At 47.2% G+C, this 15,879-nt stretch overlaps 1 protein-coding gene across 6 annotated transcripts in view; it reads right to left on the bottom strand.

Annotated features, from left to right (window-relative positions):
- EP400 (E1A binding protein p400) overlaps positions 1-15,879 on the bottom strand; it is a 1,542,855-nt gene that overhangs the window by 1,389,822 nt on the left and 137,154 nt on the right. For all 6 annotated transcript variants that reach the window (XM_069620067.1, XM_069620064.1, XM_069620063.1 and 3 more), the window contains one exon: positions 8,334-8,441. In XM_069620067.1, coding sequence (XP_069476168.1) covers positions 8,334-8,441 — 108 coding nt within the window. The remainder of the gene's footprint in view (positions 1-8,333; positions 8,442-15,879) is intronic.

The following is a 15,879-nucleotide window of genomic DNA, read 5'->3' on the forward strand; positions in this document are numbered from 1 at the left end:
TGGGCGCAAATCTAACATAGGGTGCATGGTGAGATCCTATTTGGGTACAAGGAAGTACAATTAATGTTTACAATGAATGTTTACAATGAACCCTTGTTTACCTGATGAATGGGAACGACTTCTATGGCGCCCTTTTCCTGAAGGATCTGCACCTCTTCCAGCAGGATTTGCAGGTGTGCTGGTGATAAGCGTCTGCTCTTTGGTGGATGGTATCGAGGTGGCTGGTGAAACTCGTTACAATTACCGCGGACGACGGTCTTGAGCACCCACTGGTCTGATGTGAACCCCTCATGCATGAATGAATGACAGCCGTTCCTCAACCGGGGAGGCGACCCGGTCTGGCGAGTCATTTTGATGCAGAGGAACTCTTGGGATGGGGTTTCTGCCTCTACCCTTGCCTCTGTGCTGCCCCCTTTGCTGGTTTTGGCTGCTGCCAGCTGAACCTTGCCATGTGGACCATGCGGTACCTCCTGCTCCATATTGTCCATGTGGAGATCGGGAGAAGGACTGACCCCGAATGGAACAGCAAGAATTTGTACCTCCCCGCTGTTGAAAAGGTTTGGCTGATCTGATTTGAGAGATTTGAGCGTCTCATGCTCCTTTCCGCCATTTCCAAGGCGTCATCTACAGCCTTACCAAACAAGTTCGACTCTTCCACTGGCTTATTTATCAAGGAGGCCTGAGTCTCCAGCTTAGAACCCAAATTCTTTTTGCCAGGCGTGCCTCTTAAGGAGAGTACCCTGTGCCAGAGTGCATCCTGCCAACTCTGCAGCATCTAGCGTGTTTTTAAGGATGTTGTGGGTCACCTGCCTTCCCTCAGATACAACAGCTAGCAGGCGTGATCGCGTGTGTTAGGGGACCTCTTGGAGGCCTTCTTGAATCAGGTTCCACAGCACATCCCTATAACTCATGTGAAGAGCAGTATTTGCAATTTTGGTAGAATATTCTGCCGACATGTCATACGTTTGCCAAGGGCATAACGTTTCTAGCAGTTTTTGTCGGTGGGAGGAGCCTCTGCAGTAGACAGTGGCACCCCACCCTTTTCCTGGTGGTTGTAACAACCAAGGCGTCTGGTGTGGCATGCCCCCGAATGGACATAGGGTCAGATGGAGAGGGGCGAAACAGCTTCTCAACCAGACAGCCCTTACAAGGGAAGGAGATCGTAAGAAAGGTGCAAGGTGCTTCTTAAAGGAATTCAGCAGGGGAATAGCTTGACTGGTGGTAGGTTTTTCCCTTTAGGATGTCCCCAACAAAGTCCTGAACAGCCTCTTGTGTGGCAAGTTTAAAGTGGTCTGCAGCCCTCTTTAGGGTGGCATTGAAAGCCATTTGGTCATCAATAGGCGATGGCTGCCTCTGTTGAGGAGAGGGCGGGTCTAGGCAAATGACGTCTGGGTCAGGAGTTGGTGTAGGTGAGCACCAAGGACCTTCCTCAGCTGGCTGATCGTGTCCTCATTCTGGGCACTGGTCAGTTGTGTCCTGCCCAAAAGGATTGTCCTCATGTCTATAAGGATCCTCATATGTTCCCTCCGGCTCAAAAAACTCTAATAGCTTCTTGATGAGTTTGTGTTTGAATTGGAAGCTTCTGCAGCATCCTCCCTAGGTCGCTTCGGAGTAATGAACCTTTTAAATTAAGACATTTTAACAGGGATGAAGCAGGTGTCTGGAGGAGGGAAAGGCTCTCTAGAGGGAGGCGATTGATCAGATAAAGCCCTAGTCGGGGCTGGGGGCTTTCAGAGTATTCCTCTCAGCGAGAGGGAGTGCTTTTAGGTCATTCCAAAACAAGCCGCAAGACTTTAGCACAACTTCAGCGGCTGTATGAGGGATTTCAACATGCCTGTAAGGTGTCGTCGCAGTTACTAGCTCTGCTGAACCCTTAGGATCCGACGCCCTCTTATATGGCATGTCAGCACTCATGTACTTTTTAGAGGAGATGCCCTTATTAGTGGAATGCCCGGAAGCATGCCGAGACGACGATGCGGGGAGGGGGTGTTGGCATCTGGTTCTATGACGCATCCGTTGAGGAAGCTCGGGGGAGGGGGGGGTTGTGGTGTGGTGTGCTTATCCTTGGGTGGTGCGTGTGTGCCCCTGTCGCCGGGGTGAGAACTACCTATAACAGTACCAGTGGTCTGTCGGGTACAGGCACCTGGGAACCGGACGGTTCCGATGAAAGGTCTATGGTGTCCACGTCGGAGCCACGGCTGACGCAAGAGTCCTCGTCATCCAAGGAAACAGCGCCAACGGGGAAACTACTTTCAGCCTGGATCACATAGGCCACCCATTGCTTAGTCCCCCTATCTTAACATCTTAGGACGAAAGAGTTTGCAGGACCTACAGGCTCGCTCGTCATGGTCATGAGGTAAGCACCTATTGCAATGGGTGTCCTTCAAGGGGTATTTTCCGTGCAAGAACAAACAAAAAAATAAAAAAACTTAAATGAAGTCCTCTCCATAGAAGAGGCAAAAAGCAGTAGCCAGACCAGAAAAGCGGGGAAGAGGAAATGCATTCTCAGAAAAGAATCAACCCAGGTCCACTCCATACTGCAATGGCCTGGCCGGAGGGCCGAGGCCATGCGGTCGACAGATGTCGATCGATGAACCAGTTGCTGAAACAGCAGTTGAATGTTGTCGGGGTAGCGATTTACAAAGTAGTCTAAGAGAAGTCAAAGACTAAACTATCATTGGTCGTGGGCCAACAAATAATTACTTTTGCAATATAAACTCAGATGAGCTCTGCATAAGGCGACCAACTAGTTGGGTGGTGTTAGGCAAGATTGGATGCAGTACCCTTTGGGTGCACTACAATAACCCTAACCTCCTGGCAGTAGGAACCAAGCCTTTGGTATAAGCTTGTACTACACAGTTTGGTAGCGTGTTGAGCAGCCAGACTCATCTCAAGAGGGGTCAGTGTGAGCTGTAGGGGAGTTGCAGATATTCACAGTGAAATGTATTCAAATAAACACTTACACACGAGGTTTCTTGAACAATTATTAATTTGTCAGTTAGAATAAGCCTTCTTCGGAAGGGAGCAATATAGAAGCAACACACAAATACGATGCAGGTCCGTAATCGACATCTTAGACCAGCAGTCCCGGCAAGTCTTAAAGCCAGACCGCGGAATCGGAGGGGTCGAAGAATAAGACATTCACAAGGAATACATGAGACGCGCTGAGCCTCCGAAGCAAAAATGTTTGCGGAAAAAAACGGAACTGAGGCTATGGGCGCTGTGTGTCCTATTTATAACATCAGGTGACGTCGCCCTCGATGGAGGACTTAGAGGGACATCAACCCGATGCCCTCTACGCAGGATGCCGTCTGCCGAAAAAGTTTCCGAAGTACACAGCTGTGGACATTACATGTCAAAGATGTGGAATACGTTGGAGGAGAGGACACAAACCATTCGAAAGGGGATACATTGCATCTCCCCAGCACTCCAGATAAGGTGGGATGTGCTTGCTTCACAGAATGAAATGCAAAAGGGATCAAAAGATCCTTTCTACACTTGGGAACAGTAGTTCTCTGAAGGTTAGCCAGAGAAAGTTAAAAGGGGAGCCCCTAAGGCAACCCAGCAACAACAGGCACTTACTGCCAAAAGTTGTTAAAGAGGATAACTTTAAAAAGACACTATGGAGAGTCAAAAAGAAATGACACCCATAAAAAGAGTAAAAGATTCTGTGAGTGTGGAAAAAGGTTCCCACTCAGAGGTACTGGGGTTGACCAAGGTCAGGAAGAATGACCATTTCCATGAAAATCTCACCTAACGCAGTTTGACTACATTAATTCTTACCCAAAAGTAGTCGCAGAGTATTACATGTTGTTTTCGAAAATGAAAAGTGACGTCGACTGGGCGGGTCAGTAATACTATCCCAAGTGCAATGTCTAGTGTACCCTGGTCCTTCACGCATCGGGGTTCCTCAGATTGTTTTGTTTCTGACTTGAGGTTGCATTAAGTGTAACATGAGTACAGAAGTAATAAAGCATAACAAATTGCGACAGAGCAAGAACATCCATGCACCTTCGACTCCAGAAGGGGAGAAATGGTGGGCGCATGTGAATCTAAGCAGATACAAGCATCAGAAATACAATTATGCTGAGAAATGTACGCCTTCTGAGGATTGTGGATCTGCTTAGATCATATGCTAAGCATAAATTAGCATACATTATCTGGAGGAGGTGGGTTGCGTGAAGGTACAGCGGCAAATAGATGTCCCGCCTGTGAATCTGCTTTAGAATGTGTGTCAATGCAGTAGTGCTGAGTAAACGTATGTATGCCACTCCAAGTAGCTGCTTTTCAAATTGTGTCTAAGGGGACTTTTGCAATAAATGCAAATGTAGCCCCGGTACCTCTGGTAGAGTGAGCTCTTGGTGTGAAGAGTAGGGTATTCTTTGATAGTAAAAGCTGTATGCAGTTGACTATCCATCTGGAGATTGTGTTTTTTTTATATGTGATCACTTTCCCTAAGAGGTGCTATGGAAACAAAGAGCTGGTCTGTTTTCCTCATAGGTTTTGTTGACGTAGTACAAAACTGCCGTCCTTGCATCTAATGTAAGGAGACTTCAGCAGAGTTAGATGGATTTTGGAAAAAAGTAGGTCGTTCTATGGATTGGTTGGCATAAAACCTGGATATGAATTTTTGTGAAAATCTAGGAAGTGTTCCGAGAACCTCCTTGTGGATGACAAAGAAAGGGTCTTGTACAGATAATGCCTGTAGTTCACTAACCATCTTATCGTGTTGATGGCTTCCAGAAAAGCGGTTTTGTAGGTTAAGTGTTTTAGGCTGGCTTTGTGCTTGGGCTCAATAGGTGGGCCCTTGAGCTCTGAGAACAAAACGTTAAGGTCCCAAACTGGTGAAGGATTAGAACAGGGAGGGTATATATAGTGCCTTTACTCCCTCCATGAACGCTCTGAAAACAGGAACTTTCCAACAAAACACTTTGTTCTGCGAAGTGGTGTACGCAGACAGGGCCGCTAAGTGTACCTTAAAAGGAGTTAAATACTAGGCGAGAGTCTAGTAGATGAAGCACGTAGTGTAGAATGTTGGATTTTGAACATTCAATTTAATTGAACAATCGTGATCAGCACCATAGCACAAACCTTTTCCAATTGTTGAAGTAACAGTGTCTGGTGTTGGGTTTCTGTGTCTACTTTAGGATATCCATACACCTCTGCGGAAGATTTAAGTGCCCAATCAAACTCTAGGACTTCAGGAGGAAGGTTGCCAAACTCAGACCGAGGATGTGGGTGGAGTGTTGTCCCCTTGTGCTGGGACAGCATGTTGGAGGGGCACAGAAGTAGCGTAGCTTGTTCCTGGTGCATCTTGTGCACCATCCTATTGAGTGGTGTTGGGGGAAATGCATAAGAAAATGTCCCTGACCAGCTCATCCACAGGGCGTTCCCCTTGGACTGGCTGGGAAACCTGGATCTGAAGTCTGGGGATTGTGCATTTTGGCTTGTGGCGAAGAAGTCTACAGGAGGATAACCCCAAAAGGGAGTATCTGTTGAGTGGCCACTCATGCTCTTCGGGTAAAGGATTTCTGCTCAGAGTGTCTGCTAGAGCATTGAGTTGCCCTGGAACGTGTTGAGACTAGGAACATGTTCCGCTTGCGTGTCCACTTCCAAATTGTCTGGGATAGTGTGGACAGACTTGGAGAGTGGCTGCCTCCCTGCTTGTTTAGGTAAAACATGGCAGTGGTGCTGTCTGTAAGGACTTGCAATGTTGGACCTACTAGATGCTGCTGAAAAGCTTGCAGAGCCTTGAGAACTGTCAGAAGTACTAGAAGGTTGTTGTGGTTTTGGGCTGTGGTGTATGTCCACTGGCCATGAGCTGTGAAGGTAACAGGCGCCCCATCCAGAGACTGAGGTGTCTGTAGTTAGTATTGCTTGCACTAGTGGATTGCAAAAGGGTTTTCGCAAAACCACTAGATCATCCCACTGACCAACCCTAAATGTAAGCGTTAGGATTGGTTTTCTATACTCTGTCCTGGTGGACAGATGCATAGGCCAACCTATATTGTGACTGGGACAACTCTGGGAAGCTGTAGCCAAACCAGTTCAAGGTAGCAAGGAGAGTGGTCTAGTTAAGTCTCAAGGGGTAGTGAGCGTGTAAGGGGTCCACAATAAGCACACAGCAAAGCAGTCAAGGAAAACAATTAGACAAACGGGTATAAAAAAATACCTTACTTATGGCCAAAATAACAGTGAAAAATGACTAAAATCAGGCAATACTAAAAATATGATGCATATATAAAATTACTGGTGCAGGTCCAAATACATATCAAAGCCCTGAAAAGAAAGGTACAGATTAGTATTTGCACTACTAGCCCACAGAGAATCAACACCAACTTCAGAAGTCCAACCTTAAGGTGTCTGGGGCATTGTGCCCAAATGTTCAGCAAAGTTCCACGTAGTTTGTGGAAAAAAATGAAGGTAGGGTCTCTGGGGTCCAGTAAACAGTTCCAATGGTTAAGGGACAAGTTAATCTGACTGACATATTCCCAACTTTCGGAGTGCTTGTCCGAACAAGCAATGGCAAAGCCAAAGTGTTAGAAAAGGTTAGCAAACTTTTAAAGGGAGTTTAGGGGGGCATGTAAGTATCGCTACAACTCACCCTGTGTGCTCCAATTCTGCATGATACTTGGCAGGTCTGTTTAAGAAGGTCCGAAGTCACTTTTCCCGCCGTTAGCCTCAGCACTTGCGCCCCAGGGGTGGCAGGTTCAAGCAGATATCCGATCGGTGTCTGATGCTGGTGCAAGGACTCAGTGAAAGAATGCAGCAAAACCTGATGCAGGCCCCCCTCACAGGACAGGAATGGACGCACGTAAGCAATTTTGGACGGCCACCAATGCACAGCGACACAATAGGACATGCTTGTCGCGGTCAGACTTTCCCTCCCATCTCAGGTCCCCTTGATGCTAGGACCACAAAATCTCTCATAGGTAAGTCTTATAGGACAGGCTTAGGATCCCCCAAGTTCCTGGCCTCAACTACGAACAGTGATGTCTGAAACACAGTAGCCCAAACTCAGAGCTGGTCAGCCACACAGGGGTCCTGGGGCACTTTCGAAGGCTCTTCTTCGTAGGAATCCGAGCTGACGTCGAGAATAGATGTTCCCTTCACTCAAAGAGTTGTATCTCCTTCGCAGGACTGCTGGCGATGTTCCACAGGACAGGGCTCTACCAGGGCAGCAGCAGAAGTTGGTCGCCAAGCCTTCTTCCAACAAGTCCACGTCTCCTTGCAAGTCCTGTAGCTGGACAGGAGTCTTGGCTCCTTAGGTTTCTTCCAGGATCTCTCTAGAGCGGATGCAGGGGTCCTTTTCTTATCCAAAAAGCCAGGTAAGGGCAGCAGCCCCCACTAGGCAATGACAGATCTGCGCCCCACAAACACCCCAGCAGTGGTCCAATCAGGAACAATGGCAGCAAAACTCCTTCATTCCACCCAGACACACTGGCACCAGTATATGGATTGGGACCAGCCAGTCCCATCCCACTTCCCATCCCACTTCCTGGCAACAAACACACATAGCCCTTCAGCAGCCCGCCAAAAGCCTCTGCATTCCTGGGCACTGGAAGTCCAATAAGGATTTTCCTGGCCTCAGTGCAGGAAGAAGGCTAAAAGACAAGATGGCCCATGATCAAGCGAAATATCTTGTGGCATGGCAATGTTTGACCACTAGCCAGTTAGTAGCCAAACCTGGTAAATAAACACGGTCAGGCTAAAACGAAATGCACAAAGAGAATAGTCACTGCTGCCACTAGCTTGTCCATTTCGTACAACTAGAGTTACTAAAAACCCTCTGAGTGTTAGTTTAGGGCAAAACAAAAAGTGTACCCTATTGAACAGCATTGTAAGATGCATTGTAATAAGTTACCACAGTGATAAATTACTACAAGAAGTAAAGTAACACGACTAAGGGAAACAAGGTTTCCCAGTACCGACAGCCTGAAGGACAGGTCAGTTTCCCCTTAACAGATGAGCAAAAGCCACTGAAGTGTAAGGCTTCATTGCACTGTAAAAAGAACCGAAAATAATAATTTAGCATTTATATAGCGCTACAAATCCTGAGCACTGCTATTACCCACGGTGTGTGGTGCTCATGTACCGACTTCGAAAGGCTGAGTTTGGCCCTGCCGGGATTCGAACCTGAATCAGCAGGCTCTGCACAGATGTCAAAGCGAGCGCTCTACTCGCTGTGCAATCGGACCAGCATCAGATAGAAAAATAAAAGCAAAGTGTAAGAGTCCGTAGAAATGGAAGAAAAGGTGCAGTACAGAAGAATCTTTGCTAACAGTATGGCATGGCAGAACAGAAGCTACGAAACAGGAGGGATCTGGTCTTACCTTGTGCCGTAGGCATCAGCTGCTGTAGGGATACTCCAGATGCCACTCCTGGGTGCTGAAACACCATTCCATGGCGGGTCACGTCTAGCCTGGGTCTTTTAGATGGATCTGAAACATTAAAGACCAATTAGAGATGTTCACACTATTGGAATGTTCACACTATTAGAATAGCCAGATCTGTTTTCTACCAAAGCAAGAGGTCTGGGCACTTGAAGAGCAGGCCCACATCAGTGGATCAGTTGGCCCTGAGCTGTCCTTCCTCCTTGAGCTCTGAGACATGAAAGAAGCAACACAATCAATGCAATGTCACATGTAGGTTTATTATGCTGTGCTATCATCTGTTCAGCGCTCATTTCTGCCTTGAATGCACACTGCCGATGAGACTCAATGCACACTCCTGAACAATTTCCAAAGATTAACAGGAGCATAATTCTACCTTAAAAGCTAGTCATCAGAAACGACTATCCAACAAATACCAGCCCAAACACTGCATCGACTGACGAAAAGTGCCAGGTCGATCTTTCAATCACCACTACTGGTAAGGCTGAAATATGGAATCCTTGCCTCAAGCAGGTAAGTGCTATAGAAAAGCACACTAACAAAAACATAGTCCGATGATGCAAGTAGCAAAACTGATTTTTAGGCAGGTAATTTTAGAATCAGGGCATTTACCACAATCTATACTTTATTTGAAGCTGGTATTTGAGTACATTAAAATAAACTCTCTAAATCTGGCAGCAACAATAGCAGAGCGCCACAAGGTGGCAGCATTAGGATGCAAGCAGAGCTCCTGTGTACCAATGTATGCACATTATTTTAAGTTGGGGATACACACTAAGGCAAGTATTAGACCCATATAAAGCCATTAATGCTTTTGAGGGCCAGGACTTTGATGTTACGAGCGACCTATTAGTCTGTCCTGTATACTAGCATCCCCCAAGATAAAGTATTATCCATAATCCAAGCAAGATTGGAAAATCTCCTGGTGCCACATCTGGCTTTATACTTGAATTGTTACACATAGCTTTGTGCAACAATTTATTTGAATTCAACAATGAACTTTTCTTATAAAAACATGGAGTTGCCATCTTTTTCACCATCTGTGGCCAATGTTTATATGGCTGATTTTGGAGGTACAATTAATTTGAAACTACAACCCTTTCACTCCGCAAATCAGACAATGGAGACGATACATTGACTACGTTTTCTTTATCTGGCATGGCGAGACCCAAAATGTAGGTCTTTTTATGGAGTGGTTGAACCAGCAGTATTCCAATTTAGTTTTTTGCCATCTAGTAACAATCATGCTTTTTTAGATTTAAACATCGGGCAACAGCAAGGCAAAGTCTATACTAGTTTATACCGGAAGAAAAAACACATTTTTGACGCAAAACAGCCAACATCCTCAATCCTTAAAGGATAATCTACTGTATCTCCAGTTCCTAAGAATTCAGTGAAATTGTACATATGTGGAAGATTATTCTCAGCATGCGCAGGCTCTGACCGGCAGACTGACCAGTCCGAGGTAACCCTCGGAAGTCCATCAAACAAGCAGCCAAAAGGGCACGCTTTACGAACAGAGACCTGCTTTTGGCTCCCCGGAGTAAAAATCCAGAGCAGCAACTCATTGTCTGTGTTACTACTTTCACCAGACAGACAAGATTAAAAACTGATTAAGCACTGGTTGCATGAAAGGACCACCTCGGTTTGCCTTGAAACAAAATCGCAATGTTCAAGACAGTCTAGTTCATTCTAAATTTATGTCGCCTAGTTTGGATCCATGACACACAAGCAGCATGGCAACACAGGATGGGACCAGCAGTGGGCCACCATCCTTTTGGGAATTGCAGTGCCTGTCAATTCACCTCTCGGGCCACAACCTTTAAACATCATAACTTTGTATGGGAGTTGCGCAAATTCATGAACTGCCAGAGCAACATTGTAATTTAAATGTCCCTGCAATTTATTATATATTGGTTTAACAACCAGAAAAGTGATGACTAGGATTAACGAGCATAGATCTCAGATTCGAATAAGGACGGAGTCAGCACCGCTTGTCTCACATTTCATACAAGCCCAACATACAGCTGATGACATAACGTGGAGCATCATTGATCAAGTACAGAATCACTGCTTACATATCTCAAGTGTAAATAGATTACAAAAGCTGAAATGGTGGATACACCGTCTACAAACACATACCAATGGGTTAAATGAGGAGCTACACTGGTCTATGCAATTTATTTAACCTTCATTCTCGTACTTTTTAATCATATTTTTACTCAAGAAAGATGGCCAGCATATAATCTTTTCCCTTACCTCGTTGATTAACGCCCAGCTCTGTGCAGTGGTTTTCGCGTACCTCTTCTTTCCCCCAGGCCCGACGATTACAACTTTCGGCTGCGATATGGTATGCAGACACTTCCGCTTCTAGTCCTGCATGATACCCGTCTAAAATCTTGTAGCCTGGCAGGTCAATCACAGACCACCACCACGACACTTCCGACTTTGAATAAACACATTTAGGTAAGATTTTCTCCTGCAACTTCATCCGCCTTTCAGCAATTGTGCATCGACTTTTAGCGGGTCAGGAGACTGGAGAGTGAAGTAATGGGACATGCACTTGCAGTAATCAATAGCAGGCCACCCACACTCTATCTGCACAGGGACCCGGCTCCGTCACTGCATCATTCATACCTGCAAACTGACCTGATAAACGCCACCTTGGCTGCATCAATCAGGCACCTATCATTCAATCCATCTGGATTACAAACAAATTGCTTTATTTGAATGCACCAGAGGCTCAGTAATATTACTTCTGTCATGCGATCTTAGCCGGATCCAGCAACAATCATGGCGGATTTCCCGGTTATTTGTGCATATTCAGGTGACACTTCCTTGGTTGCTTTCACCACATGCGCATGTCATTAGGGCATTGCTTCCTTAGTGACCGATCCTAGCAACTGGGGTCTGGGCATGCCACACCTCACTTGAACGTAGGACTTTGCATGTTTTTCCAGCTCAGGTACCCAATTTACTTGCATGCAGGTATTTTTTAAAAGTCTTTCTGCACACCCAGTCAGGACTGTTCATGACACGGATTTAAGAAGGGTACCATTTGCCTCCCCTTGCGCTTCCTTTCCCACATACCACCACACCACACCCCTGCCCTTAGTTATGCTATTTTACCTCATATTGCATACCTCTGCTTGATTTTAAGTTAACTCAAACTGGTGGGTTGTTTCTGATTCAGGTCATTTTTAGCCCGGTAGAGGCTCTTGTTTGGGGTCTGCTTTCGTCACACAGTCTGGTCTGTTCCCTACCCCACCCCCCTCAACTTTGTTTTTATTAGCCTTTCTTAAGACAAACTTTCAACTGATGAAACGCCCCTCCCAAACCTACCCCGCCCCCTCTCCCTCCCCCCACTTGATCCAGGAGAAACGGCACAGTCTGTCCCCCTCTCGGAGGTGATCAACACGTTTTAGAAGAGTCCCGCACCCTCGGCCACTTAGTCGAGGGCCGCTTCAGACAGTCCACTTTCTCCATCCTCACGGGTCTGATTCTTCCTGAGGCTCTATGATTCCCAACAGCGTCATGGACTTTGGGCACCATGCTCTGCGTGCTCCCTCCTTCAAATATCAATTCGGACCAGTCCCTCCTGAACTTCATGTGCTCTCCTTGTATTGAGTAAGTGAGCCACTCCATAGCTAGCACTGACCATGTTTTTGCGACCCACTCATGCCCTTGTGGAGGTTCTTTGGACTTCCATCTGCGCGCCAGCTCCAGTGCAGCCGACATCATGACATACTTTCCGGTGGGATTTTGTGGGGATATCTCCCAGGGCTCCACCCAAGCATATATCCAGACCGGTTTTTGCCCCCTGCATTCCCCAGGGTGAGCACCAGTGCCTGACGTATTTGCCCCCAGAACGTCTCCAGTTTTGGACATTTCCACCATATCGGGGGAAGTTAACAATCGTGCGACAGCCTGCCGCAGTTCAGGGTGGGACAGCCAATGCCTCAGTTGTATGTACCCATATCTGTGCCTCTCGTCTAGATTAAAGTCTGAATTGCACTAATCAGTCCTTCACTGTGTCCTCTTGATACATATTGCATATCACCCGACAGGCTCCCCGATACCATGCATCAAATCCCATGTTCTTGCAGCCCGGAGTGGTTTGTGGGTTCTCGAACTAGGGGTGTATGGGGAGGGGAATGTAGTGATGGGGGCCCATTTCACTGCAGTGTCCCATGCTTCTCCTATAGTCTATGTGATTTCGCTTGCATACATTTGAGGGGTTCTATTTGCCCTTGGCTTCCATAACATTCCCTCTAGATGCCCTGCTACCACTACTCGGTTCATAGTCCTCCACGGCTTGTTACAATCGTCCTTCTGCCAATCCCTAGGTATTCTAATTTGGGCTGCGAGATAGTATGCCCTAAAGTCAGGCTAGCCCATTCCCCCACCCCCCAGGAGGTTGGGGTTCTCATGAGAGATGCTGCCAACCTCAATTTCTTTCGATTCCATATGAACTGACTTGTGACCCTTTGAAGGGCTCTGAAGAAGGTACGTGGAACTACAATTGGGAGGACAGTGAAGTGGTAAAAGAGCTGTGGTAAAACCACCATTTTTAGGACATTGATGCGTCCCAGCCAGGAAATGGTTAGTGGTCCCCAGTCAACCAGTTTAATTTTCTCTATCATGGGCAGGTAGTTTTCCCGAAAGTTACCACGGTCCCAGTAAGGTGCACCCCTAGATATTTAATATGATTAGCTGCCCATCTGAAGGCATGGGCGTTTTTGACATGTCGCTCGGTGGAGGGCGACAGTCCGAGGATGAATATTTCCGACTGGAGTTCATTTTCAGCCTGGCCACTAGTCCAAAGCGGTCAAGTTTCTCACAGCGCTAGGAGAGATGACTTTGGTTCTATCAGCGTGAGAAGCAAGTCATCCGCAAAGGCGGCCACTTTATGCTCCTGCCCCCCGACGGTATGCCTTTTATGGTTTCTGCCACCCTAACTGCTGCCAGGAAAGGTTTCAAGTGGAGGGCATACATAAGTGGAGAGAGTGGGCAGCCCTGTTTTGTACCCTGCTCGACCGCCACCGGGCCGGATATACAACCATTGACCGCCAATCTGAGGGTCAGATTTTGATAATTGGCCATGACCCGGTCCATAAATTTAGGGCCAAACCCCATCCTATTCTTCGTGACAAAGAGGAAGCTCCACTCCACCCGATCAAACGCCTTTTCTGTGTCTATTGCCAGGAGGAAAGCCGGAATCCCCCTGCTGTGCGCTTTTTCTGTCAGGTGGGCTATCCTCTTTACATTATCGGCCATCTGGCAGCCTCTTAGGAAGCCTGCTTGGACGGCCTGGACTATTGTGGGCATGATGGTGTCCAATCTGGAAGCCAGTATCTTAGTTTGTATCTTGGCGTCCACATTTAATAAAGCTATCGGGTGGTATGCCCCGCATACCTCCGGATCCTTACCTTTCTTATGTATAAGAATGACCTTTGCCTCCTCCATTGACCTGGGCAGTGCCCTAGTAGACCCCATTTGAATCTAGTGAAATGGGGGATTAGGAATTCCTTATGTAGCTTGTAGAATTCAGCTACGAACCCATCTGGGGCTTTATTAGTTGCCAGGGTAGACGCTGCCTTTCTGACCTCATCTATAGTTATTTCCCCTTCCAACCATTCCTTCTTCATTAGATATAGACCTGAGATTCACCCTCTCCAGATACCCATGGTGTGCTCTATGGTCTGAATTACTTGAGGAATATAGGTTTGTGTAGAGGTTACGGAACTCACTTTCTATCTCACTATTGGAGGTGTATGTCTGGGCCTCCTCTCCCCCGATTTTCAAAATCATTTTGTCCCTCTCCTCCCTTCGGAGCATTCTGGCTAGTAAGCGGTCTGATCGGTTTGCCTTAACATATTTTTGGCGCAGACGTAGCAAGATCCTTTCCGCTTCTAGTGCGGATGATATTCAGCTGGGCTCCAACTGTGAGAACCTCTCTTTCAATGGCCCTCGATTGTTTCTCAGCCATTTGTGCCATTTCGTCCTTAAATCCATTACCCAGCTGTTCCTCCTCCTCGCTTTGATCGCTATAATCTTACCCCTTATTGTGGCTTTGAGGGCGTCCCACCATGTCTGTGGCAAGGTGTCCTCCCAGCTATTATAGGATACAAAATCTTCTAGTTCCTGCTCAATTTCCTTAACCAGGATAGAGTCTTTAAAAGGTGATGTAGGATACCTCCATTTCCATAGACCTGGAGCCCCTTGCAGCCTGGTGATCGCCAAGAGGATGGGAGTGTGGTCAGAGACTGCGATGGGACCTAGTGTAATGTCTACTACATTTCCTAAAAGAGAGTTAGATACCCAGACAGTCGATACGTGAGTAGGTTGTGCGCATGTGAGTAGAATGTATATACGGGAGCGTTCCCCCGAGTTTCCCTCCATGCATCCACCAGCGCCAGGTCTCCCATTTTTGCTTTTAGGTCACCCGAGGGCCCATCTTGTGAGCCCCATAACATCTTGCTCCTATCCCTGTGGGGTTCCCAGGCCATATTAAAATCCCCAGTTAATATGATGCAGCCTGCGGCGATATTGCTCAATCTGGTGAGGGCCTTTATCATAAATGGATATTGTCTGGTGTTGGGCACATAAATTGTCGCGACTGTGTAGACCTCTCCTCTGGCCTCCAACATCACTGCCAGATATCTACCCCGGGAGTCCTTCTGCGAGTCCTTAACTGCCAGGTCTACTCCATCTCGCATAGCAATGGCCACCCCCCTTTTTTAGTAGGCTGAGTGGCCTGAAACAATCTAGTGTATCCCCACATTCGGATTCTATAGTCTCAGGATCAGATATGGGTTTCCTGTAGTGTGACCATGTGGGGCTTTTCCTTACGTATAAACCTCTCCACTCTGTCTTTTGAGTGGCGAGTTTTACCTATTTACGTTTAGGGACAGTATCGTCAATTGCCCCATTCTAGGAGATAGTGAGGTATTGTGAGTGCGCCTATGTCCCGTAGCCTGGGTCTCGGGGGATTCCCGTTGTGGGGAGCTCATTGTAATATTTGGTGTGCTTATTAAAGATTTCAGCCTCCTGGATTGACATTGAACCCGCCCGCCCTTGCTTTCCCCCCCTGGGCGAGCTCAGCTTGCTGACTGCCCCCCTCTACCCTTCGTGTCATATCGACGAGAGCTGAGCTGTAGCACTTTCCCAGACCTGAACAACGCAAGATCTACCCATCCCATTTCAAGATTCTCTCTGCCACCCCCAAAGCCTCTCTGTAAAGCTGATGCTTGCCTGTGACAGTGCCCCTTCTTTGTATAGCGAGTGCCCTCCCCGGACTCACTGCGTTACACACTGTTCTTTTTCGAGAGGCCGGACCCGATGGGACTCCCCAGCAGGCCGATTTGACCACCAGGGGTAGATTTTTTTGGCACGTTGTGTCGCGCTGTTGGGTGGTCATTTCATTGGGCGTTTGGAGCTTACTGTGGTCCACCATTCCCATGATTTGGGTGGTTTGCAGCGGGAT

Source organism: Ambystoma mexicanum, chromosome 10, assembly GCF_040938575.1.
Source record: "Ambystoma mexicanum isolate Mex_15411 chromosome 10, UKY_AmexF1_1, whole genome shotgun sequence".
Lineage (NCBI taxonomy): Eukaryota > Metazoa > Chordata > Amphibia > Caudata > Ambystomatidae > Ambystoma > Ambystoma mexicanum.